Genomic DNA, 25,139 nt, shown 5'->3' on the forward strand with positions numbered 1-25,139 from the left:
CTTTAATAATCTGTAACCATATACACAAACACTGCAAAATCAAATCTTCCTCTGTGTGATTCTTTGAAATTCAGCACAAACCAGATGTGCCGATGCTTCAAACAGTATCTCAGATCAAACCTGAAAATAAAAGGGGTCAATGAAGCAGCGAACCTATAAGAAAGCCAATGCTCTAACCAAAAAACTGCCAAGGTTGCATGCTGGGGCAATGCTGCCCACTGCTTACGAGAGGCGTGTATCCACAACAGACTGGGTCTAAAGGTTGCAATGCTCTGACATATGAGCATGTGTGTACACTTGCCTATGTGGTGATGACATGGAACCCTCTTTTAGAATTAAATGACAGCTGGAAAGGATCATGAGACCACTGAGAAAGAAATTAAATCCCACGGCTGGAAAGGCAGAGAAGGGCAGCATTGGCAAGAGATGAGAATGGTGGGTATGGCATAGAGACAAGGGCTTTAATTTAGTATCCACTGTACAATTAAAGCACCAGGTTTTTGTGATGTTAAATAATCAGACCACAGTGAATCATTTCAAAGCTTTGCCCGCCTTTAATGTGACCTATAACATTTACAATTCAACTATAAAAAACAAACAAATCTGTGAGTAAAAACACAAAAATAAAAATGTAAGCTGGTTGCACAACTGTGCACACACATCAAAACAAATGCACATTTTGATTTTATCACAGCATTCAGTATTAGTCTGCATGGCACACCTTGACATGGCAGTATTTGTCCGCTTGTCATTGCAAGGGCATCTCTTGTGCACAGCCCTTCACATTGCCCCACACATTTTCCTTTAGGATTTAGATTTGGACTCTGGATGGGATGTCCAAACTTTTAATTTTCTTCTGATTAAGCCAATCTTTTGTTGATTTGGATGTATGCTTGCGGTCATTGTCATGCTGAAAGGTAATTCCTCTTCATTTTCATCTTTCCGGCAGATGCCCAAAGATTTTGGGGCAACAGTGACATTGCAAAGAACTGAATGTCCCCACAAAACTGATGAAAAGACAAGATGAAAACTAGTCAAGTAGGCTGCCAAGAGTTCTACAGGTCTACAGCAACACTGAAGGGGCTGCAGGAATTTCCAGAAAGTGCAACCAGAAGTGCTGGTTTTATACTACTTGGAACGACAAACTCCCATATTCTCCATATGTTTGGAGTTTGAGGTAGGGTTGCAAGACGGACTAAAGAAAAAAACAAAAAACAAAAATAATCAAGCTCAGCTACAATTTGCAAAAACAAACCTCCCCGAAAAAAAAAAATCAAGTTTCCCGAAAGCATGTGGGAAATTTGTGCCAAAAGATATGTTTTGGTGTTGCAACACCAAAAGAACACCATACCTATGGTAAAGCATGGCGGTGGCAGTATCATCCTGTCATTTCAAGCATTTTATATTATAAGACCCTAAAAAATTCTAAAGAAATACCAATTAGTTCTGGAACCTCTCAGACATAAACTATATTCAATTGTGCAGGTTAGAGGTCACATTAAAGGTGGGAAAAGTTTTGAAATGATCTATTACGGTCACATAAAACTTATTTTAACATTTTTACATGTACTATCCACTGCATATATGTAGTGACAAAATGCATTTATTATGCAAACATATGTAACTGAAACAAACTTTTGAAACACATTTCTTCATTTGTCCTTTTATTTTTATTTCAGTGAAAATTATCTCATGGTAACATTGCTAGTAGCACATTTACGTCAAATTCCAAATTGGGACTCTACACCAGGTTCATCAAATGCGATCCCTGCACTGGGAAGCACATGGTGGATTGTGTAAGAAGTACAACAAAACAATAAAACAGAATTTTTCTAGCCCTGAGTCTTGGTACAGTCGTGTGGTTTCCACCACTGTGCAAACTGTAACACTTTCTTCCTCTGGTCATCAAAGTTTTCTTTAATCATCTTTCTCCAACGCCGAGGCTCCAAGTCCAGCATGCCTCCTACAACTTCCTGTAATAGAAGAAAGAGAGGTCACTCGTACTGAAATGTTACTGTATTGTAACCAGAAAAAAAACGAAAGAAAAAAGCCCAAGGAGATGCATGACGTGTAAGAGTCTTAAAACACCCGCTGACCTTGCCAAAGTAATGAGGGAACTTCTGTTCGTTTTCAATGACATGAGCAAAGCCCCCCTGGAGTCCAAAGTCTACGGCAAAGTATGGCAGACTCCGAGGAACCTGGGAGGGCAATAAAATAAAAATAAAAATTACCATTTCAAAAGGAACACAGAGGAGCAGAAGAAGAAAGTTGAAAGAAAAGTTGCACAGAAAACAACACAAGGCAGAGGGCAGAAAAAAAACAGAGAAATACTAAGTAACCAGATTAAGAATGAATTAACTGCACAGAGTAAAAATTAACCTACAGCTTGCCGAATGCTTTTCGAAGAGAGGTCGACAACCTTCTTGTTCATGGCCCATTCCTCATCACACTCCATGATAGCTTTCTAAGAGAACACAGATTGTTTTTTAAAAACCACAATAGAAAGGCTATTTAAACGCCAAAGCAACCAATACATTCAATTAGACTGATGAGAGATACCTTAAAATAGATAGGTGCCATATCTCCCAGCTCTTTGGGTAGTGGGATACACTCTAACACCATGTGCTGTCTCCTGCGGGGATTCATGTGCGTTTCCATGAACACACAGTCCAGCTCCTGGGCCTCGAACATCCGCACCAAAGTACGTCGGAACAGCTGAGGGCAGTAAAGTGGCACAGAGGTGAGCTCAGTTACACTTTATAGCAGCAATTTGGCTCCAATGATTTCTGCCACTGTTCTATAAATGCAGATAAAAGTTGTCCCTGTAGCCTGGAGCAACAGTATTCCGAGCACTGATGGGCTAACCTGCATTTCTGACCATATATCCTCATCCATGCCGGTGGCAGAGCAGTGATGCTGGAGTGGACAGATGAGACAGTGGCCCTCTGTCATCGACACTCCTGCGGGCAGGCTTAGGTACACCTAAGAACGAGATCACAACACAGACACAGATGAAATTTAGCAAAGCATGCATAAATCTATGAGGTTTAAACTTTCTCGACATTCCAAAAGTAATCACAGCCCACCTTTATCATCTATATTTCCAATTATACTTTGATGGACAACTCGAACGATTGAGGATCTAAGTATGCCAGCACAGATTCCTTTTACTTGTCCCATAACAGCCTGCATTAACCAGCGTTTACCTTGCTTCCTATCGCCACTATAAGGTGTTTCTGGAGCTCTTTGCTGCTGAAACAGTGCTGGCATTTCTCCATGGAGGCAGCCAGCCTCCTACTCTCCCCGATGGCTCTGTTCCTCATCCTCTCCTCCTCCCTCCCCTCACCCTCCCGCTGCGCTGCGCTCGACACAAACATGTCGTCCAGCGTGTAGTTGTCGCCGTCCGTCTTCCCCATCATCTAGAGATTAGAGGAGAGCGATAAAGAGACAGAGACGGAGACGGAAACGGTGAGGGGGGGGCGTCTCTATACATTTTCTCTCATGTCTGATGTTGCAGTTTGAAATTCCTGTTTCAGACTTTCAAACAAAAAGAGAAAACATACATTTTTAAAAACAGATAGAAACTGTCATTATTTATTAATTAAGTCATTGCTGTAGTGTCAACTAAATGCACGCAGGTGTCGACTCTCTGTGCATTAACAGTATTCGTCAGGACGCTGACTCTAGTGTTTCTACGTCTGAATTTTGTCACCATGGTGATCCAGCAACAGGTTGGAATCTGTGTGTATTTGAGAGAGCGAGAGTCAAGCGTCGCTCAAGTGCGTGTGTACATGATACGCTGTGTAGGAGTGACTGTGTGAGAGTGAAAATTGGATTAGTTTTAGTGTGGGTGGGAATGCGTGTGTGTGTGTGTGTGTGTGTGTGTGTGTGTGTGTGTGTGTGTGTGTGTGTGTGTGTGTGTGTGTGTGTGTGTGTGTGTGTAGGAGTGAGTGTGAGGGCATAGAAGTGTGCAAAAGCACATACCGCATTAAGACAAGAGCAGACAATTTTATTTTACTGCACACATGCCATCACGAGCACTCTCACACAGACTAATTAGGCATTATACGATAGCAATAAATCAACCAAACCATGCTGTCAGTCCTCACTATCACCGCTGATAATTATTATTATTTATTTACGGATGCACTCCTGATGCAATTTAAATTATACATCGTGAATACAGCACGCTGCTGTAGCCACAAGACACCGACATATCTGACATTCGACCATAATGTTTCCAGAAAAATGTTAAACTGCACGGTGACGGTAAAGAAAACTACGTTGTGTGTTCTTGATAAAACAGCATTAGAGCCACACAAAGCTGCATTTCTTTTGTTTTTGGATACCCATGCACTGCAGTCACTGTTTACATTATGAAATATGTGATTATTGAAAATAAATAAATAAACTAGCATGCCATTTTTTGTGTGGGAATGTTAATCAATTAAATTTTTTTCACATACAAGATAAAACAATTAGTCATTTGTTGCATCAATGAAGGACGTTCTGTTTTGGTGGCATTTGTGTGTGTCTCATTCTTTCTGTCTGTAAGCCCGATAGCATGAAAAGTTTTACCTGAACTGTGGAGGAGTGAATTTATGTTAACAATCCTTTAAAATTTGCCTTTCATCCATCAACGTCTTCAAGGTCAACTTAATGATTTATTGGTCAAAAATGGACAAAAAGCCTTAAAACTTATAAATATGAAGTGTGGTGTGTATTGTCAACAGTACAGAAAGTACCAAATAAAGATTTACAATGTTTCACATTTGACCTCTGACCTCTCCTTCAAGTTCAACAAATGGATCTGAAGCTCAAAGTGATAATAATGCTATACAGTGCTATTTAAAACTGTGTTTTGTTCTGCCATTGTTTGTATTGACAACACATGATATATGCGGATGTTAAATATTAAATTATTTTGACTCTGACCTTATTTGACCTTGAAGAAGAGGTCAAACTTTCATAAAATATCTTTGATCTTTAAAACTGTGCTTAAAATTCAGGTGTCTTTGTTTGTATTGGCAACACTCAGGTAATAATACAGGTACTAAAAATCACATTATAGTTTGCATCCAGACATCAGGTCACATTTGACCTCTGATTTCATGTTTAAATTTCACATCTGCTTTTCGTTTAAGCTGATCCCAAAACGTGTTATTTTTACTACAAACATCCTAAATTATGCTTAAAAAGAATAAAGACAACAAAATGAATGTATACAAAATATAATACAATTCTCTTAAAAGTTGATGCTTCAAAAGAGGACAATAGGATGATCCAAACACAGTTATGTGATTTTAGCAAATTTGTGACTTGTTTAATTTATATTTATTTTTATTTTTTTTCCAATTAGCAAAATCAGGAAAAACTATCTACCTCAAGACACCCGATCAAGGACCACAACAAAGGCCTCTCAAAGGTAAATTCAGGGTTATTTTGATGGCACTGTGGTCAGCAGCTGTTCAGTAGTTGGGGAGATATTGTGCTCTGGACCAAACAGTTGGCTGAACAGACACGCAGCCAGATGGGCCGCCTGAGATGACCATTTCAGCCGTACCATCTGCATACAAAAACCCACATTTACAAACAAGCACCTATGCTTTTTGGAAAATGTAACCAACACGTTTGAAGTCATACGACTGGCTTGGTGAGAGTTGGAGGGATAAGAGAGGAAGACAGAGAAGAGAGAAACACGGACAAGCGGATAAAAGGCTTAGACGGATAATTATAGATAAAGCAGAAAAGATAAGAAGGAAGGGCCGAAGAGGGAAGCAGAGTGTGATATCAAGAGAGAATAGAGAGTTTGTCTTTCTCTTTGTAGATCATCAATCTATAGCTGTGATTAGCAGTATTTATAGAAGCCCTGCCATGGTAACTGCAGATGTATTTTTAGTGTCACTCTTTGTAGGTGCAGAACGTGTCTGTGCGTGTGAGATATTAGACACACATATGTGTAGTGAATATATATGTGAGGCTGAGTGACTGAGACAGCAAGAGAACGTAAACGAGTAAGAAAGGCAGCGACGAGGAAAAATGTGGACAAAGCTTAAGTGTGTGTTTTTTTTTTAAATTTCCATAGCAACTCCTCCATCCTTTTGTTTATTAACGCTTTGCTCTCTCTCTCTCTCACACACACACACACACACACACTCTCTCTATGACTCCCGCACAGGTTCTTGTCATTTTCCAACCTGCACCAAGAGAAGAAGCAAACAGCTAAAAAAAGAAAGGAGGAGGAAAGAGGAAAATGTGTCTTGGCTCATGATAAAGTGCGGGCTGCAAAGCTGCTGATAGACTGACACACGCACCGCAACCTGTCAGAACTCATCTTCTGCTGTGAGTCTATTTCAACCACACAGTGGCTGAGAGAGTCTCACAGAGTCAGCTAGTAGTGGAGGGAAACCAATAATGACATCGAACCAAACACTGATGTGACGGTGTAAATTTTAAACGCTGCCGTTTTCCTCAGAGAAGTGTGACAGAAAAAAAGGGGGGTAATCTTTCACATTAACATGCATACATAGTTTGTTTTGCCATATTTTGTTTCCACTATCTTCAAGTTTGTGTGTTGCTGATCTTACCTGCTGCCAGGGATATAAGCAGAGCAAAATCAATATGCCCTGCATTTGTCAAGGTTCATTGATTGCTTACATTTTTTCAGTGTATAAACCCAGTCTGAAATGGGAGAAGAACAAAAGCCATTCCTGACAGCATGTATGAACTCAAAGAACTCAGACTCAAAGAAGCAGCTTTCGACTACTCCCTTTATTTCCAAAGGGAGTAGCCAGAGCAGTCGGACTGGCACAGATTTTACAGCAGATTCACCTCCTGATGCAAACCTACCATTTATCCAGGTTTGAGACCAGCTCTGGCAGCACACTGCCTTGTGACCCCCAATGGGTTTGTATCTGCTCCTTAACTCGAACCTCGATCTTTTCCATGTATCCACTACAATGTGACTCAAGACCAGCTCCCAAGATTGAAACCGGCTTTTGTTTGTTTGGATCCACTATGTCCTTAATTAATATAAAAACCTACTTTTGCCTCCTCTATTTCTGTTTCCTAGATAAAATATAAAATAATATAGTGGCAGGGATACAGCACACTGCTTAGCTGTTGTTTCAGGACTGTGGACAGGAGCCCTGTTTGTTCGCAAACATGAGGAAATTTAAATTAAAAACAAAACAAAGAAAAGGTGTAAAAGATGCGCCTCATTGGTCCTTCAGAGATAAAACCTGGTTGAGTTTTTCCATTTATTTTTTAATCAACTAATTTTTTGCTGTCCTGAGTAACAAAGCAAATACAATGTCGAGAAGACACTGACATGAATATTACGCAGAACAAAGCTCCAATGTGAAAGTTTCCAGTCTTTTGGAGATGCAGTGGCTGCTATTTTTACACTGCACTGCACATTACCAGATGTGCGCCCTGATCAGTTGATACTAAATGTAATCTCACCTCAATCTCCACCTCTTTACCTGTTTGTTGACAGAGAGAGCAAACAGACCATCTTTTTCTGTCTTTCTTTCTTTTTTTCAAAATGATCCCTTGGTTTGCTGTTTAGTTCACTTTAATATTAAATAAATGGTGGAAATATACAAGTTCTGAGGAGTGGGGAAATGGACATTACCTTTACTTTTAATAGCGTAGAAGGACAAGAGTGAAACGGTAAAGCGCAATCTGCATCCAGGACAGGAAAAAATTGCATTATACTGTTAACACAACATATGGTCTTTGAAAGCATCTGCACAAACAACATGCTAACACAAAGTTAACAAGGTATCCAGAGCAATGTTAAGCCTGAGTGCATGCCAACCCCATCCTCACAGCCTGAACCTGATCAAACAAAGGCTTTTAGCATTGTAGCCTCTATTTTCCCCTACAAATGGTTCTACGGTACAACAGCAGTAGCGATCGCTTCGCTTTTCTTTGTGTTAGTCGGCTTGTGTTCAAACCTAAACACTAAAAAAAAGATCTTGTGTTTGTCCTCATTAGAAAAGAGATTATACGATTTATATTGTAAATAAATAAGCATTTTAGAAGTTAAATAAATATATTGCACGATTATGGTGAAATGTCTTCTTACCTTGGCAGCCATACGAGAGTAAAGGGCATTCTGATCATGTGCAGAGCTCATCTTCTCCCTTCTCACCATCTCCTTTAGACCGACATTGTCATCATCTTGGAAGTAACGGACACGCTCACCGTCAACATGCGTCTCGATCTGAAACGAGACAGAAAGACAGAAGTATGTCAAAAAGAAGCAAAGAGAGACAAGACTGTGGAGGAATTTTTTTTTTTGAAATCACTGGAATTTGGATGTGATGTTTAAAATAAGCACTCCCAGAAGATTAAAGTCTATTCAAAACATCTGAAATCATATATTTGACAGGAGGTGAGAGACAGTGGACAGAAAAAAAGAAACAGGAAGAATAAAGGAGACTAGACTGCTTTATAAATTTATAATGACCATAAACTGAGGGCTTTGTTTCTTGTATACAAGTTTCAGCTCAGAGGCAGGTGCTTGTTCTCTTTTCACACACGATGAATATCACACAAAAAAGAAGTCAAATAGCTGGATACAAGCCTCTTATTAGCTCCCCATCTCTCAACACCTCTGTTGCATCAATGCCCAGGACCCTCTCAGTCTTTTTTTTTTTTCAAGCGTTGGCAAGCTGATACAACAAATAGATTATTTATCTAATTTCTTGCATTACATAATTTTTCTTTCCTTACCGGTTTCTTCTTTCGCCGTCCTCCGTGCGGTTCTTGAGGTCCAGATGGGGCATTGACAGGCCAGGCCCGACCTGCCTCATCTGTTCTGAACAGCAGGATTTCCCGGTCTTCACTGGTCCCATCTGAGGCCTGAAACAAATCAAGTGGGTAATTTTAAGGTCTATTTAATTCTGTAAATACACAAAACTATATCTGTGCAGGTGCTCAACCTTTAACCATTCAACAACCACAAACTGTAACAAGAAAGGTAATTTTAAAAACAAGTTTTGATATTTTAAAAAAGAAAACTGTTTGAAATGTACTAGCAAGGCAACGTTTTCAGTCTCATCACTCAGATCACTGCAAAGGAGGAGGATGGATTTAATGTTTGTGGATCTGTCAGATTTCACAGGCTGTTGAGACAGAAGAAGCAGCTGAGTTTCAACTAGTAATCGGGGCTCCTTCAGAATAAAAAATACATCTTACTTGCAGTGAAATTTTAAATGGCTTGAAAGGGCTGGGCTCATTCTGAATAAAACACAGGACTAACATCTCCATATTTTACGTATACTTTCCTAATCTTTACTTTGCTTTGGTGAGAGTTATCAGTTTGATTCGATCAATACAGAAGGAAAGACGTGTGTAACTGCAGTTTAATTAAAGTTTTAAAGTTTTGACAGGCAGACGGGAAAGAAGAACAAAGAAGATGAGAGGACGCCACATGAAAATGAAGACTGGGTGGTCAGGGTGAAAATACATGGCGATATTGTATCATTTTATCAACAGAGGCACACAAAATACAGATACTTTATTAAATACATTAAAATACTCTGGGACTACTATGAACAACAGGGCTGGTCTCATGCACGCAAATCCTGCAGTAACGTTAGATGAGCAAACTTACATCTCAACAAAAAAAAACATCCAACACTGGGCGCACCAAGCTTGACAAAGCTACTTCCTATTTCAGAGCATCCAATGCCTCAGTCACGTGGGTCAAAATAAGACAGCATCTTCTTTGCATCTACCGATTGCAACATGTGGTGACAAAAGCTTCTTTTCGACTAGCACCTACTCAGCTTGGCTCTACTCGGTTTTTAGGATTTTCCGATCAGAAAGAGATTGTTAGCTTGAACCCATTCGATCACGTATCACACCGATCGCAGACCGACTGTCTTAAAGCAACATTTATGGCAGGTTTCAGTCACAGTGTTGGTATACTTGACGATTTCATTTCAAGAGTAGGATAACTTTATCTTATTGGATTAAAAGATATGATAAAGTTCAACTTTAAGGAGATAATTTCCCGTTGAAAAATGTGATAAATCACAATATCTGTTATTGCAAAACTCAACATCTCATAAAATGTCAAAAATTGCAATAATCTTATATGAGCAGTGGTGGTGTGGTGTGGTGTGCCTGGTGATTCCCATCTCTATGGGTCAGAAGACAAAAATCTAAATAATAGAAGAGAATATTTCCTCCACGTTAGTCACTATAGTACGGCCTTAAGTCTCCACACATTGCAAAAAAAACACTGAATACAAGCCAGACATTCAACAAGAGTCAAAACACTGAACACTGAAAAGAAGCCAACTGCCTTCTATAACAACACAAACTGGAAGGATCTCAAATGAGTGCAAATCAACACCACTTCATCTTTACAGTGCTGAAGTACCTCTCGGCTGATAAGTGCACTAAAACCTAAGAATTATTACATTTTCCCTGAACCCTTACTGGGTATTTCATTCTAGTTCTTTCATTTGGACAGGGAAGCCTTTCTTGGGGATAAATCTGGCCTAACCTACAAATAACAATCTACAGATTATAGGAATAATCACACTGTTTTTCATGTTTTTATAAAGTTGTTGAGCGTCTGCTCATCTAAGAAATATGCAACCATTTGTCTGGCTATCCAGCTGCGTGTGAAGCCAGAAAAGACATTAGTAAGACAGTAAGTAGAGAAGAAGCAGTGCCCTGACGTTAGAGGACTGTGAATTGTCTGCGCTATGGACACAGACATGGTAGCACATGCATCCGGCCCCTTTCACTTGGCCCCACTGGTGTTCTCTTATTTCAAACATATACACATACATACATCATGCACACTTATCCTGACCTCTGATAGGAGAGTGCGTCAGCACACTACAAGACATTTGTGTCTCATTAGGAATCTGGTGAAGCGGCTGAACAGGAGCAGTTTCCAGACTGCACGACGTAAGAGCTGAACAGAAACACGACTTCAAACAAATAAATTCTTTTTACAAGCAGTCACCCATGACAGCAGAGTTCACTTACATCTGAAGACATTTGTGTGTGTGTGTGTGTGTGTGTGTGTGTGTGTGTGTGTGTGTGTGTGTTATATACACAGGACACGTTTAGTCCTGTATATATAAGCCCTTTCACCCTTTGAGATACAGGATGTGTAACAGTGCTGGCCTTATCACTTTTGCTAAAATGCTGGTATTCTATCATTTAGAAACAGGTCACTGTTACATTGTTGTTCTTCATGCTTTCATTTAGATATACTAACAAGTGAGAAAGCCACGGTGAGTGTGCAATATTGGGTGCTGGATATAAATATGTGAGAATGCTGCTACAAACAGACATCCGGCTCAAAACTTCTCTAAGGAAGTCATTCTGAGCCTCCTTTGCATCTTTCCACAGCTGCATGGCTCATTCCTGCTTCTAACACTTCCTTTAGTTTCTGCAAAGCCTGTCTGCATAGTCTTGCAGATTTCAAAACAAAATTATGTTTTTTTTTTTAGGGGGGTGGGGTGGGGAGGTGGGGTTCCTCCATTCCCTTGGAGGTCATAATCTTATACATATCTATGCATTAATATATGTGGATTAGACTTATGTCACACTAAAAGTGATACGTAAATGTTTTTAGGTCTGACCCACTAAGGCTGCTGTCATAACACAAAAATTGAGTGACTCGGATGTGAAGCTGACATGGTCAGACTTCTGTGATCTGGAAGGTGTCTTTAGGGACAGTTTCTAAAGCTGGGAATAAAGAAACGTACAAAAACAAGTTTTCCTTTTTGTGAAAAATAAAAACGTTTTGTTCTCTGTCTTGTTCGACCATCTTTGTGTCATTTAGGAATGCTACACGGCTTTTTCGAACGAAAAGCAAACCGCATTGAGAACAACCCTGTAACCAAGTGCACAGCTTCATGGTCATCTTGTGTTATTGAGAGGTGTTTTTAATATTCTGTCTCCCTTTTCAATAACTAGTTAGATAAAGTTAGATGGTGACTTTGTAAAATATCTACAGACCTGGTTTGATTTGGCTGCTTCTTGTAGCTTCTTCCTGGCAGCATGTTTCTCCTTGGCTTTATGAGCTGCTTCCAGTTGTGATTTCAGCTTCTCAATGACGGCCTAAATCACACACAGACACACACACAAAAACAGAAATTTAGTTATAACACAAAGAACACAATGTTCATATATAACATAAGTTTAAAGCTTTAGAGAAAACTTTCCCAAGACAGGAGACTTTGACCAATCAAAGATCCTTTCAGACATGATCAGGTGAGTATAAACAAGAGAAGGAAGTCCCCACAGTTTAGTAAGTGTACCTAATAAAGTGGGAGGTGAGTGTAGTGCACTGATACCTTCATTAAAGCCAAGTGTGTGACTGTGAACTGCACTTATGAAACACAGGTGTGCAAACATAGACATAGTTTGATTGCTTTATCATGTAGGGAGGTGATTACGGCCAGGATGGTAACACTGTAACAGGCAGCTCTGACACGCACCAGAAGAAATCCCATAGCACTCTTAGAATTGACACAGGAAAACAGACAGAGGAAGGCTCGAGTGCGCGGATCAATGAATGCTATAAATTAACAGATCCCCTGATGTGCTGTTAAATCCATGCAAAGACGAGAGTTGAAGCATATGTGCCAAGGAAAGGCAAATCGATATCAACTCTCCCACAAAGCCGAACAACTTAACTCTGGATTTCACAACAAATATGAACTTTAGAGGGTTTTTTTTACATCAACAAATTCTGACTTATTCATGTAGTCATATCCATGTGTGTTTATATGCTGTTGATCATCTGAGACTATTGTACTATAGAAGCAATCAAACTGAATACTAAATTGCCACAATACCAGAGGATTTTTCAACGACCAGACAATGTTCCGTTATGAATGATGTTTGTAGCATACAGGTAACTAGACTGAGGTATGTCTTTTAGAATAAGTCAGTTCTAAAGGCGTTTCTGTATCCATCGATCCATCTGCTGCCACTAATCCAGGTCCAGGTGTTGGGGCAGCAGTCTAAGAAGTCTCTAAACTCTAACAGACATCGTTCTCCAGCTGTTCTAGGAACACATTCCCAGGCCAGCCGTGAGTCACGTTCTCCCCAGTGCTTCCCCTCGTTCTGCCCCAGGGCCTCTCCCAGTTGGACTGAAACACCTCACCCAGGTGGTGTCCACTTCAACTGGGTCCTTTGTATGTGAAGGAGTAACGGGTCTAGTCTCGGGCCCTCTTGAATGCAGTGCAGTTCAACATATTTTGCTGCTTTGGAGGAAATTAATGCCCGAGTTAAAACAGGTTGACAGAAGGTCAGCAGTAATAAATAACTGCCTCACCGTATTGCCCATGATCTCTGCCTTTATTAGCTTGGACCCTAGTTTGTTCAGCTCCTCCTCTGACAACAGTGGAACCTCTTCCTCCTCCTCTTCTTCTTCTTCTTCCTCGCCTTCGCTCTCAGCCCTAGGTAAACACACAGAGGAGAGACTGAAGGGTGAACTAAAACAAAGAGGTGAAAAGGAAAATTTAAAACATGTCACTGATTTACTATATGTCAAATTCATAACTCTAAATAGAAACCTGCAAAATTAAATTGTCCATTAAGTTTAAAAAATAAAAATTCACTTGAACTGTTTTCCTCTTTTCCTTTAGACTTTTCCGTACTCCGCCTTCCGAACGGCCGCTTTCAAAGACACAAAAATGCCACCCTGATAAGAGGCTTTATCTTCTAATTGGAAACGTATTTGTGAAGGTTTTAATTTTAACCATATAGTTGTTTGCTTCTGTGTTTATGTGTTATGAATCATTTGAGTCTTTGAGCCCTCCAGAGATCATTACATCCTTGCCTTGAAGGATTAGCTCTGCAGCCTGGGAAGCGTCGTTCTAGGCTATTACACTTCTCACAGCATCATTTCATGCTGCTGCCACACTGTAGACTCATTTCATGCTGCAGGGGTTCCGAGTGCCGTTTTACCCAAACAACTCAGCTTAATGAGGCAAAACAGAACAACTGTGAAGCCTTTACATAGCACTGATACTCCAACATCTGGCCTACAACAAAGGACCATGTTGGACTTGAAGTTACTGCAGTTATTTTTAAATTCTTCATAATGTGTGTCTCACAAATTGCAAAATAAATTAAACATTTCGGTGTTAGAAACGCAAATGCTGCAAACCCTGTTAAGAGAGACGGAAATTCATTTTTTTTTAAAGAAGACTTGCAGGGGGCATGGTGGAATTAGCTAAACAGCATCAGTCTGATTACTGGGAAACACTGTGTGAAGGAGCTGATAACAAATGCTTTCATAAAGTGACTGATGTCCAACACCAGAAACATGGAGCAAACAGCACTGTGGCAGAAACTCCGCTGCAGGGGCCATTTACAGTTTTAAAGACAGCAAAAAAACAAACAAACAAGAAACCAGCATAGATAAAAGACAACTGGCTAAGCTTAGAGCTTATTTCCGTCTGCCTGTTTATATGCAACAGTGGTTAAGATATTATTAGGTAAGCTATGTAGGAGAGAAAAATATGAGAATGTTTATAAATCACTTATTATGCCTATTGCAGCTTTATGCAGTTTAACATCATAGAAAGTTTTGGTTTTTAGGCATTAAAATAATTTTTTTTTTAAAAAAAGCTTTAAACCTTGGTGGTGCAGCAGGTTGAGGAGCAGTTACAGTTTTCTCAGCATCTCTCTTGTTTTCCTGTTGTGGTTTATCAGAGGTGTCAGATTCACAGGCAGGACTGCTGCTCTTCTTCCAGGCTGGAGCTCTGCTGGAGTCTTCATCATCAGAGCTGGGTTTCAGGAACCCTCTGGATGGTCGTGCAGGAGGAGGAAGACGCTGAGGAGCTGGAGAGGAAGGAACTAAAGATTAGGGACGTGTACAAATAGTTGACAAGATGACTAATCGTCTCTTCTGTCACTAGTCAGTACCAAACGTACCAGTCGCAGACTAATTGCAGCCATTGTAATTGATGCCCAATGATGGTAAATAGTAGTGTCCTAAATGTTATGTAGCCATGTGCCGCCAGATGAAGCATCGTTGCTGAGAAACTTCACAAATTTGTTAATCTTGGGCTGACATTTTTATTGACATTATTATTGTTAATTTTTAAAGGCGAAAGAATGAGATCACAGATGCAAGTGTGGAAAATGAGCTTTTGTCAAAGGGTGGATGGACTTTAGCATAGGAGGAGGAGTTCACTCATTCAGAAGGGGGTTTAGAGTGGAGCTGCTGCTTATCCACATTGAAAGGAGCAACGTTAAGGTGTTTTGGTGTTTTCTTGCACAGTCACACAGGACTAAGGAGGAAATAAAAGGGAAAAAAACAACCAGAAAACAAAAATTGATTACCAAGCGATTGCATCGTCAAGTGACCGATCGCAAGCAGTTATAATGGCCAAGTAGTCACTCAGAGGCAGCACCCTGGCGATCACTTTTGATTGTATAGGTTGCCTGGTGGGAGGAAACCTGCCTCCGAAATAATCGCGGTCCGACTCAAACTGACTGCAATCACTCTCAGCGAAGGTCTGCAGATCTGCAATACGTCTTTTTGCAAGAGGTGACTTGACTCAAATGGGTGCCAACTGTATGACTCTGGTTATAATCCCATATTTATATGGGATTTATATTCCATATTTATATACCATATATGCCATTTTGTGGTTAAATGTGATTCTATAGCAACTACATCAGTATTTGTGGAGGAATTTCTGAATTTCTAATTCAAATCTATGAGGTTCTGGCTGGACTCTGCATGTGAATTTCTGTTTGTAGATGCCAACAGATTTGCATTTTTTTTCACCGTCTACCTTGTAAACTGACAGCAGACTGTCTTATCACAGTTTTAACGCCATCTCGATGCACTAAGGTTGCTTTGTAAACATCAGCTGACTGCGAGTTGTCGCAGACACGTTCACCGTCTTCAAAGTAAAGTGAATAAGATCACAAATTAATAGTGCATGGTCACAATTCTTATGGCCATATTATGATCTCCAATTGCTGTTTTTCCTATAATGACTGTAGCATTATGTAACAAATGTTCCCTAAATGGGATTAATATATTGATGCTTCTTTGTACATATAAGAAAAGGTCTTGACGCAAACTCACTTTCACCACTGTCATCATCTTCTGAGGGTTTGAGGAAGCGGCCTTGCAATGATCCAAGCGTGAGGGAGCGTTGATTCCAGCTTTGCCCAGAAGATGATGCTGCTGCATCGGTCCTATCTTTTTCTCTTTCTCCATCCCTACACCTATCCCCATCTTTCTCTCTGCCTGCATCTCTGCCTCGTCCTCTATCCCTGTCCCTCTCTCCTTCTCTGTCTCTATTCCTGTTTCTTTCTCTATCCTTTTCATTTTCTCTATACCTGTCTCCATCTCGACCACGCTCCTCCTCTCTTCCTCTATACCCTTCCCTCTCCCCTCCCCTTCCACCGCGGTATCTTTCTCGGCTTTCCGATGACGATTCCTTGTCCTTTTCATTTTTTCTCCACCGATCTCTGTCTTCCCCATCCTCATCCTTTCTCTTCCACCTCTCCGTGTACACCTCTTCTCCTTTCCTCCACCCGCCTCTGCTTGTGCCATCTCCTTCTCTTCTCTTCTGGCCATACATAGCTTCTTCAGCCTCAGCAAGTCTCTGCTGAAATTCTTCCATTGACTATAAAAGGACAGAAATACAAAACACCACAAGGCAAATGTTCTCAGTTCAGATCTTCAGATCAGATACCTGAACTTTACTCTGGACCTAAGGTACATAAAACAAAAAGTGGCAGGAAACAATAGAGTGAATGCATAATGTATCTGATGTATAATTTCCAGCAGGCTACTCTGATGTGTAAAGATTTTGCTGGCCTCAGATGCAGGTGACTCTGAAGGTATTTTTACTGCAGTTCAACATGAATCAGGCAAAAAAAAAAGAAAAAAGAAGCAGCTTTCTGGCTGCCTGACTAAGCTGAAAGTCAGCTGTGTTACTATAAGAAACAAGAGCTGCGCTGCCGACAAAGTTTTGACAAAGGAAACAGAAGTCATGCACACAGAAAAACACACACGCTCTATTCACACAATGTTCTGACAGTGAATTTTTTCTGCGCTGATAAATAGATGCACAAACGCTGAAACTGCTGAAAGTGACATAACAAAGGACGCCAGGCACTGTGTGTGTGTGTGTGTGTGTGTGTGTGTGTGTGTGTGTGTGTGTGTGTGTGTGTGTGTGTGTGTGTGTGTGTGATGTCAAACAGCAAAGACACAGATTAATAATAGAACAAGGTGTCCAAGGTGTCTCTTTCCTCCCACAGTAGTGAGGGAATATGTGTGCATAAATCCTCGTCTTCTAAGTGCATTTGCTTTGACAGTTAAGCCTTTCTTACTAAGATAAACGTGAACGTCAGTCGATGTTTTTATGTCCAAATCTCAATTGTTATGCAGCATCATCATCCGTTACGTGCACATGTATGTGTGCGAATGTGTGAGAGCAGCAAGAGTTAATTCTCACTCCGTATCTCTCAGCCACCACATCACTGAGACTGCGCTGTTCCCTCTCTGCCTGCTCCTTCATCCTCTGGTAGCTTTTCCTCAGCCAGCTCAGACCACCATCATTCACTACTGGGCCTGCAGGCATACACAGGGAAAACACATACAGTTAGGTTTTTGAATAACACATTTATTTTAATAAACATATTTTTTTTTTACATTTTGCCTCTGTACGCCAGAGGCAAAATTAAATCAAACAACCAAGGCTGTGATTTAAGTGCAGGCTCTCTGCTTTAATTCAAAGGGTTTTACAAAATTTTACAAATCGGTTTTGGAACTGCAGTCATTTTTATACACAGTCCCCACATTTTCAAAGGCTCAGAATCATTAGGACAAATAACTGACAGCAGTTTCATGGCGAGGCTTCTACCCTCTTTGTTTCATGGCAAATTACACAGATGAAAGATTTGGAGCTGATGCAAAATGCTACAAAAATGACACAAACAAGCAGCAGCTGAAGGTGACTGCAGTAAAGAACAGGCGGAGCATCTCAAGGGTGGAAACACACGTTTGGTGAAGCCTACGGGGTCTAGACTTCACATGGTCACTGGGTGCAAAGGATTTTCCTCCAAAAATAATCCTGATATTTAAAAGTAAGCTAGTCTGTCCAATTCATTTTAAGCAGTTCAATCATATCTTGATTGTGAATTTTAACATCACTGTGGTGGTGTACAGATGCTAAACTACAAAAAAAGGGTATGTAATTGTTAGTTTTGTTCTACTGTGAATGACTTTGGAAGCGGTGGGGGTCTTTATCAATAGGAAAAACTGTAAAATATAAATTTCATTTAAAAGTTACAAATCTATGCACACCTTCACATTTTCTTAAGACGGGCCGATTTGGAGTATTTGCTGGGCTGATTCTAGCCCCCAGGCCTTATGTTTGACAACCTTATACCAGACATTAACTAGCATTATCTACATTAAACTCTACAGTAGATCCAGGTGACCTTTCACTAGTGGACCTTTTGCACACACCATCACAGAAACAAAAGAAAACAAAACCAAAAACAAACACCTAATCCTAGGTACAAAAAAAAAAAATCCACAAAAAGCAAGTGAACAAAATAAGACAGCCAGGCTGAGGCGAAAAGAAGAAGAGTAATAGAGAAGAACCCAAGGTCAGGATTAGGGAGGTGGGAAAAAACTAGATAAACACATTTTTCAAATCTATGGGAAATTAATGCTCCTTCCAACTTCCCAGAGCAGTACGACATGACAAATGCACCGACCAAAGCCAAATGTCTCTCTGGTCAAGGTCAGCAATGAGCATTTTATTTCTTTGTGTTTGGGAGTACGCCACTGCTTAAATATCTGCTTCAAAGCTGAAGAGAGGAGAGCAAAAAGCTAAAACTCTGTCGTCCTTAAAGTACGCTGTACAAATATAAGACTGCAGTCTTTTTTCTGTCTCTCTCTTTTAAAAAAGTGTGGAGAAATGAGGTGAACAACATTCCTCAACCACACATGAATACTCCATGTATTTGTTTTTTTTTCATCTTATTTTGCTTTGCTCTCAATTCAAGTTTACAAGAGGCTATGCGAGCTCTCAAGGGGAGCTTCACTTATGGTATAGAGATAACAGACACGTGCGTACATATCTGAATTTGCTTGTCAGCTTAACGCAGCTCTCTCACTTTCTTTTCCCAAATCCCGACTCAGAAGCTTTGCTTTTCTCTTCCTCTCCTGTCACACGGCCAATTTTGTTTTCTGTCTACAAACATGCTTTTTATTATTTTCTTTTTATCTTATTCTACCTTCTTCTGGATGTTCAGAACACCAGCAAAGTCTCTGGCTAATAAAATAAAAAATTAAAAAATTAAAAAAAAAACACATAAAAAACCCTCCTAAAAAACAATGCAAACTTACAGAAACTCCCTTGAGTAGGACTGTGGCTCAGAGAAATCAGTCTTTTTCCAGTGTGGGCAGTTTAAGGGAGAAATATAAATGTGGGGTTGAGAGGGTCACTATTTGTAATAGTAGGAATGTTCCTCTGAGGCCTCAGATTGTAAGAGTATCCAAATAAAATATCCATCAATTAAAAGGCATGCAGGAAGGGAAGATGTTAAAGCCCCCGCATAGTATTTTACAAATCATGTAGTACGTTTATTTACAATACTCGAAAACAGTATGTACAAGATCTTTCCTAAATCAAGATAGTTGCTTCAAAGGATGAGAATTAAATATGGAACTCAACTTCCAAGCCAACATGAACAAAGGTCCTTAAAGTACATAAAACGAGAAGCTGAGAAAACAAAGAAAAAAAGTGTGATATAACCTCAAAGACAACACGACTAAGTAGGCCCAGTTTTCTGCTATTTAAAATCAATGTACATTTTTAGGACTTATTTTAAAGCCAATATTTCAAATACCAATTTGAGTGAATGGGCAGTATAGTAAACCACGGATTTGTCAAATGCCTCATTTACTTGAGCTGAAGCCCAGCAGAAGGGAGAAGGATGGAAGAGAAAACATGACAATCAAGGTCACACGAGCAAGAGAAGACAGAAAACGGGACAAATAGGTGGAACATCTGAGTAGCACACTATTTTCAGTGTTAGGTTACTCTAAATTATCTACAGTGTATAAGCTGCTCTGCACTTCAATCTGAACCAGTATAACTAATGGATATTCATGTTCGCTGATGATAAAGTGAAACAAACAAATACAATTAAGAATCAAATTATATTCTGAGGAGATGAGACAAAAATCCTCAAAGAATAGTTTACATTTCGCAATCATAAAACTGGAAAACTCTCAATAGAGTCTAGTATGTTACCTTTTTTTGCTGCAGAATCAGTCATCTCCTCTGGGGGCAGTCCAGTTCCTCCATCTTTCCAGTATGGGTTTAGCTCTAATTTGTGCAAACCAGCCTAAGAATTATAAACACACACAAAAGAACATCTTATATTAATTTAAATAATCCAACAGGAGCACAAAAACAGTAAGCGGTGACAAACGAACGTCTCACTCACACTGTTTGGGTGAGAAGTTCGACCCAAGCTGCAGAGAAACAATATGGACAGAAACGATCTCTTTAACTTTCTTAACAGCAGTTCATCAAAGCTACTTCTTACTTGACTGGCATCCTGTTAGGAATCCAAAAACGTGCTGTGCTGAGCAGTTCTCCTAATTCGCTGTAGGTTTTCTGTTACACCCTTAAAACAATTAATGTGATATGTACATTAAACTGTAGCTATGCCACGCACCACCAACAGTTAATGCTCAACCTGTGAGAAACTCTGCCGTGAATATTTTGCAGTTATAAAGAAAGCTATGCTCATCACACGACCCAGCTCCCAGTAGTTATGACAAAGCAAGCAAATACTAGAAGGCTCATTTTAATTTGATGATTCAGAAACTGCTCTTCTTGCATGGTATGCTGAAAAGATTATTATGACGCGATGCATTTGGGTAATGTCACTCTGCAGCCAGAAACTAAGTGGGGAAAAAAAACAACACACACAAACCTGTTCAATGGCCTGAGCCTTGGCTCTCTCTTCCTCTTTCTGACGTTCTTTCTCAGCCCTTCTATCAGCAGTGGATGTAGTCTTCATTGCCAGGAAGTCAAAAGTCATCCATTCGTCTCTCTGCGGGGTGAAGAAAGACAGTGGAGAGTTAAACGAGGAAAATACACAACTTAACACATAACACGTTTCCTCTCATATACAGCAAACAAAGAAGTGAAAAACTCCAAAAACATTTTCAAATTTGCTACTTTACGGAAGTAATTAATGAGTATGTACGGTTTAAAAGCAAACAAAACTTGTGTGCACATGTAAATGCTTTCATATCTCTACAGACAACATCGCCTCTTATAATGAAAAATGAAAAAGGAAAGGTCATTATCATTCAGAAAACCTGATTCTACAATTAAAAATACCTTGAAAAATTACTTTCTGAGTCTAATAATTATTTAGTAAAAGAAAGACTTGTTGAGGAAGTGACCTGGACATTCTGTGTTGGGCTGACGTCGCTCTCTGAAGGTTTGGACTCACTGGGAACTTGCCAGGCTTTAGTCTGAGTCTGAGGCTGAAGCTCAACCCACTCATCTTCAGAGTCCTGACAGAGAGTCAGAGGAAATAAAAGGAAAAGAGAATAAGAGAGAAAATGATAACAAAGAAGGGAAGCAACAAAAAAAAAAATCAATCGAAGAGTGACAAGAGCTGCAGTCTTCTCAATCAATAGCATTGCCACTTGACAGGGATGTCACTTTATAACAAAATAAAGACGCTTTGATCATTCAGAAATGTCACAATATGAAATCTTCAACTGCAAAGCTCAACGATTGCTCGTATATCAGATATCAGCTTTAAATCGAGGATAAATCTTCAGGATTTAACTTGAGGCCACGCTTAAAGGAATCCTGCAGTAAATGACTCTCGAATCTACCTGTGAGCTGTCACTTGAGCCATCTCCTGTTTCTGCCGCCTTCTTCTCTTTCTTGGCTTTCTTCTTCTTCTCTTTTTTCTTTTTTGATTTCTTCTCTTTCTTCTTTTTGCTCTTGACAGAACCCGCCTGCAGCAGATGCAGAGGGAATGATTATTTTCTCTTAACTTCACCTTAAGTTTGTTAGATAACCATAATAACCAAAAATGTCCGCAGAATCATTTCTCAATCATAAAAGATATCCCAGGTTAAAGTTCTCCAATAAAGAACAAACACAGGAATGTGTCTCCAACAGTGATTGACATCCATTTCCAAAATGAAATGAATAAAGAACTAAATAAATACACTATGAAATAATAAATCGGCTAATTAATTAACCAAAATTGAAAATGGATAAATAAATTAATCAATAAATAATTGTATAAAATGTGTCATTAATTACACCTTCAATAGAAAATAAATTATTTATCAAATGCATAATTAATCAAATGTACTGATTAATTGTATAAAAAAAACACATTTACCTATTTAATTATTTCAACAAAGAAAGGTGCACACAAATCAATTAAACAAACCTACTGTAAAACTTAAGAAATGATTATACTGCAAAGATTTCCCCAGTGGACCAGCAGTCATTACTTGAAGGAAATAATAAAAATTTTATTTAAATGTGTAATATAAGTATTAAATGTGTAATATAAGTATTAAATGTGTAATATAAGTCGTAAAAATACATATTTTTACGAGCCCAGTCATATTTGAGCAAACGCAGTAAGGATGGTTCGTGCAACTACCTAAAGGCACTGTCTGCACAAGTATAAATGTTCCATCTTACGTCTTCTATCTGCTGCAGCCTCTCATTGACCTCAGGGAGCATCCAAGTGTCCTCCCCTCTCTGCCTTTTCAGCTCCTTCCTCCTCTGTTCCTTGTCATACTGCTGCTTGGCCTGGATGACAAAATGGAAATAAACACTTCAAAATTTTTACTAGCATTTGCATTGTGACATATATTTATTGGACACTTTATTAGGTACACCAGTTCAACTGCTCATTAACACAGATACCTATTAAGCCAATCACATGACAGGGATAGAGCATGAGAATGAGGAAGAAAGATGATTTAAGTGACTTTGAACCTGGTATGATTCTCGGTTCTGTCCAGGTTGGTCTGAATATTTCAGAAACTGCTGATTTGCAGGGATTCCTGTGCAACTATCTTTAAGGTTTACATTGAAAGTTCAAATAAAGAGAAAATATAAAATGAGCAACAGGTCTCTGGGAGAAAAGACCTCGTCAGGGGTCAGAGGTGAGAGGAGAACGACTGCTGATAGGAAGAGTAAGTCAAATAACCACACGTTACAACCAAGGTATGCAAAAGAGCATTTCTGAAGCCACAACACATTGAACCTTGAGGCTACAGTGGCAGAAGAGCACACTGGGTGTCACTCTAACTAAAAACAAGAAAATTGGACATCAGAAGTTTGTAAACTGTTTCCTGATCTGCTGAGTCTTGATTCTTGCCATAACAGAAGAGAATATGGTAAGAATTTGGTGGAAACAACATGGAAGCATAGATCCATCCTGCCTTGTATCACCAGTTCAGGCAGCTGGTGGTTGTGTAATTGTGTGGTGAATATTTTCTTGGCACACTTTGGGCTCCTTCATAACAAATTAGCAATGTTTAAATGCCACAGTTTAACTGCATATCACTGCATGTGTTTTTTTTATCCCTTTGTGACCACAGTGTGTCCATCTTAAGAAGGCTGCTTCCAGCTGGATAAAATACCATGTTACAAATAAAAAATATTAACACGTAAATGAGTTCACTGTACTCCGATGCCCTCCTCAGCCACCAGATCTCAATTCATGTGTGTTGCTATCACGTCAATAAGGACCAAAATCTGAGCAAAGTTTCCAAGACCTTGTTGAATCTTAATGACAAAAAATTAGGACAGATCTAAAGACAGAAGGGGATCTAACCCGGTATTAACCACCTAACCAGTATAATACCAGTTCAGGAAGATGCAGAGCTAGCCTGATGCCGTGGCCAGAAACCGAAAAGCTGACATTAAAAATTATTAGAATTTGACAGCTCAATATCGAAAAGACAGTCCCCAAACAGAGACGTGGTTCTCTTTGTTTTGCTTATTACACAGGAGATGAGGGCTGAGGTTGTCAAATATTTAAACATTAAACGGCCTTTCAGTTTATGTTTACACGTGTGACATTGATTAATCATTTCTATTCCACTTTAAACTCAGTATAATAAATCAGGTGGCACTCTTTGCTTTAGCCACCTCAATTACGTGTGAGCAAAGCAGATAGTGTGGCTCATCTACTGGAAGCATCATCAGGTGCACTCTGTGGGAGTACCTCCATCTGCTAACAGTGTAAACAAAGCTGCACGGCAAAAAGATAACGCCCAATCGACAAACTGTGTATATATGTGATTATAACAACGAGGCCGTCCTAATCTTTAAAACGGGCAGCGCGAGTAGCTGACACTGTGGCAAATATCATCTGTTAAGCACATGTCTGCTATCTGCCTCATTCAGTGTTTGCCTTCTCTCTACAAGCCTAACAGGATCTGCCTGTTCAGATACACAAATGTCATCGGGTTATTGTGAAGATACACAAGTCCTGTTAGCTTTCCAACAGAGAAAAGGGGACCAAAAACGACACAAAGGTGCCGGTTTATATAACAAGTAAGGATAATTCCCTGAAAAGACGCTGCTGTGTCACAAAACCCACACTAAGAATTAACATGACTGTGGGTGTTAGCCTACTTAGCTTGCTAGCTTTCCTTTGAACAAAACGCGTATGATTTAAACCAAAAATGGTGGCAATTAAACAAATTTAGATTTAAAAAGAGAGATACTGTTTCGGAAGCTGACATTTCGTACCTTCTCTAGCGCCTCTTGTCGTGCCTGTCGTTTCTTTTCTTTCCTTTCATCGATGCTACTTGTACTCTCAAAACTGAGTCCGTACGCCGCCATAACAGCGCCGTCAATGTTTTTGTAAAGTGTCGTAAAGCGTTGAGGTTTACGACTACTGTCGTTTTGTGGTTGTTGTAGTTCCAAAAGACGGCAGTAATTTTGTCGTCCAATGTTTTCGACTCAATTTTTCCCCCTTATCCTATTTCATTATATATGGACACTTATGATTTGGCACAATGTTTCACCTGACAGTTAACATTTACATTTACAATGACAATTTAATTCACTTCAACAGAATGT

General features: G+C 39.6%; 1 protein-coding gene across 1 annotated transcript; it reads right to left on the bottom strand.

Moving 5' to 3' along the window:
- Positions 1-552: 552 nt before the first annotated feature.
- On the bottom strand, positions 553-24,903 carry cwf19l2 (CWF19 like cell cycle control factor 2). The gene is made up of 19 exons (XM_087850945.1): positions 24,807-24,903; positions 22,740-22,850; positions 21,908-22,033; positions 21,464-21,577; positions 20,986-21,105; positions 20,295-20,388; positions 17,481-17,596; positions 16,100-16,646; positions 14,634-14,838; positions 13,325-13,448; positions 12,001-12,102; positions 8,743-8,871; positions 8,093-8,230; positions 3,207-3,419; positions 2,866-2,982; positions 2,560-2,715; positions 2,384-2,464; positions 2,097-2,198; positions 553-1,973 (listed from the first exon to the last, which is right to left on the bottom strand). Exons 1-19 carry the CDS (start codon positions 24,897-24,899, stop codon positions 1,833-1,835), a joined length of 2,829 nt encoding a protein of 942 aa, XP_087707071.1. The 5' UTR covers positions 24,900-24,903; the 3' UTR covers positions 553-1,832.
- Between the last annotated feature and the right edge of the window lie 236 nt (positions 24,904-25,139).

The sequence above is a fragment of the Neolamprologus brichardi genome, chromosome 14 (assembly GCF_056152115.1).
Source record: "Neolamprologus brichardi isolate AB-2024 chromosome 14, ASM5615211v1, whole genome shotgun sequence".
NCBI lineage: Eukaryota > Metazoa > Chordata > Actinopteri > Cichliformes > Cichlidae > Neolamprologus > Neolamprologus brichardi.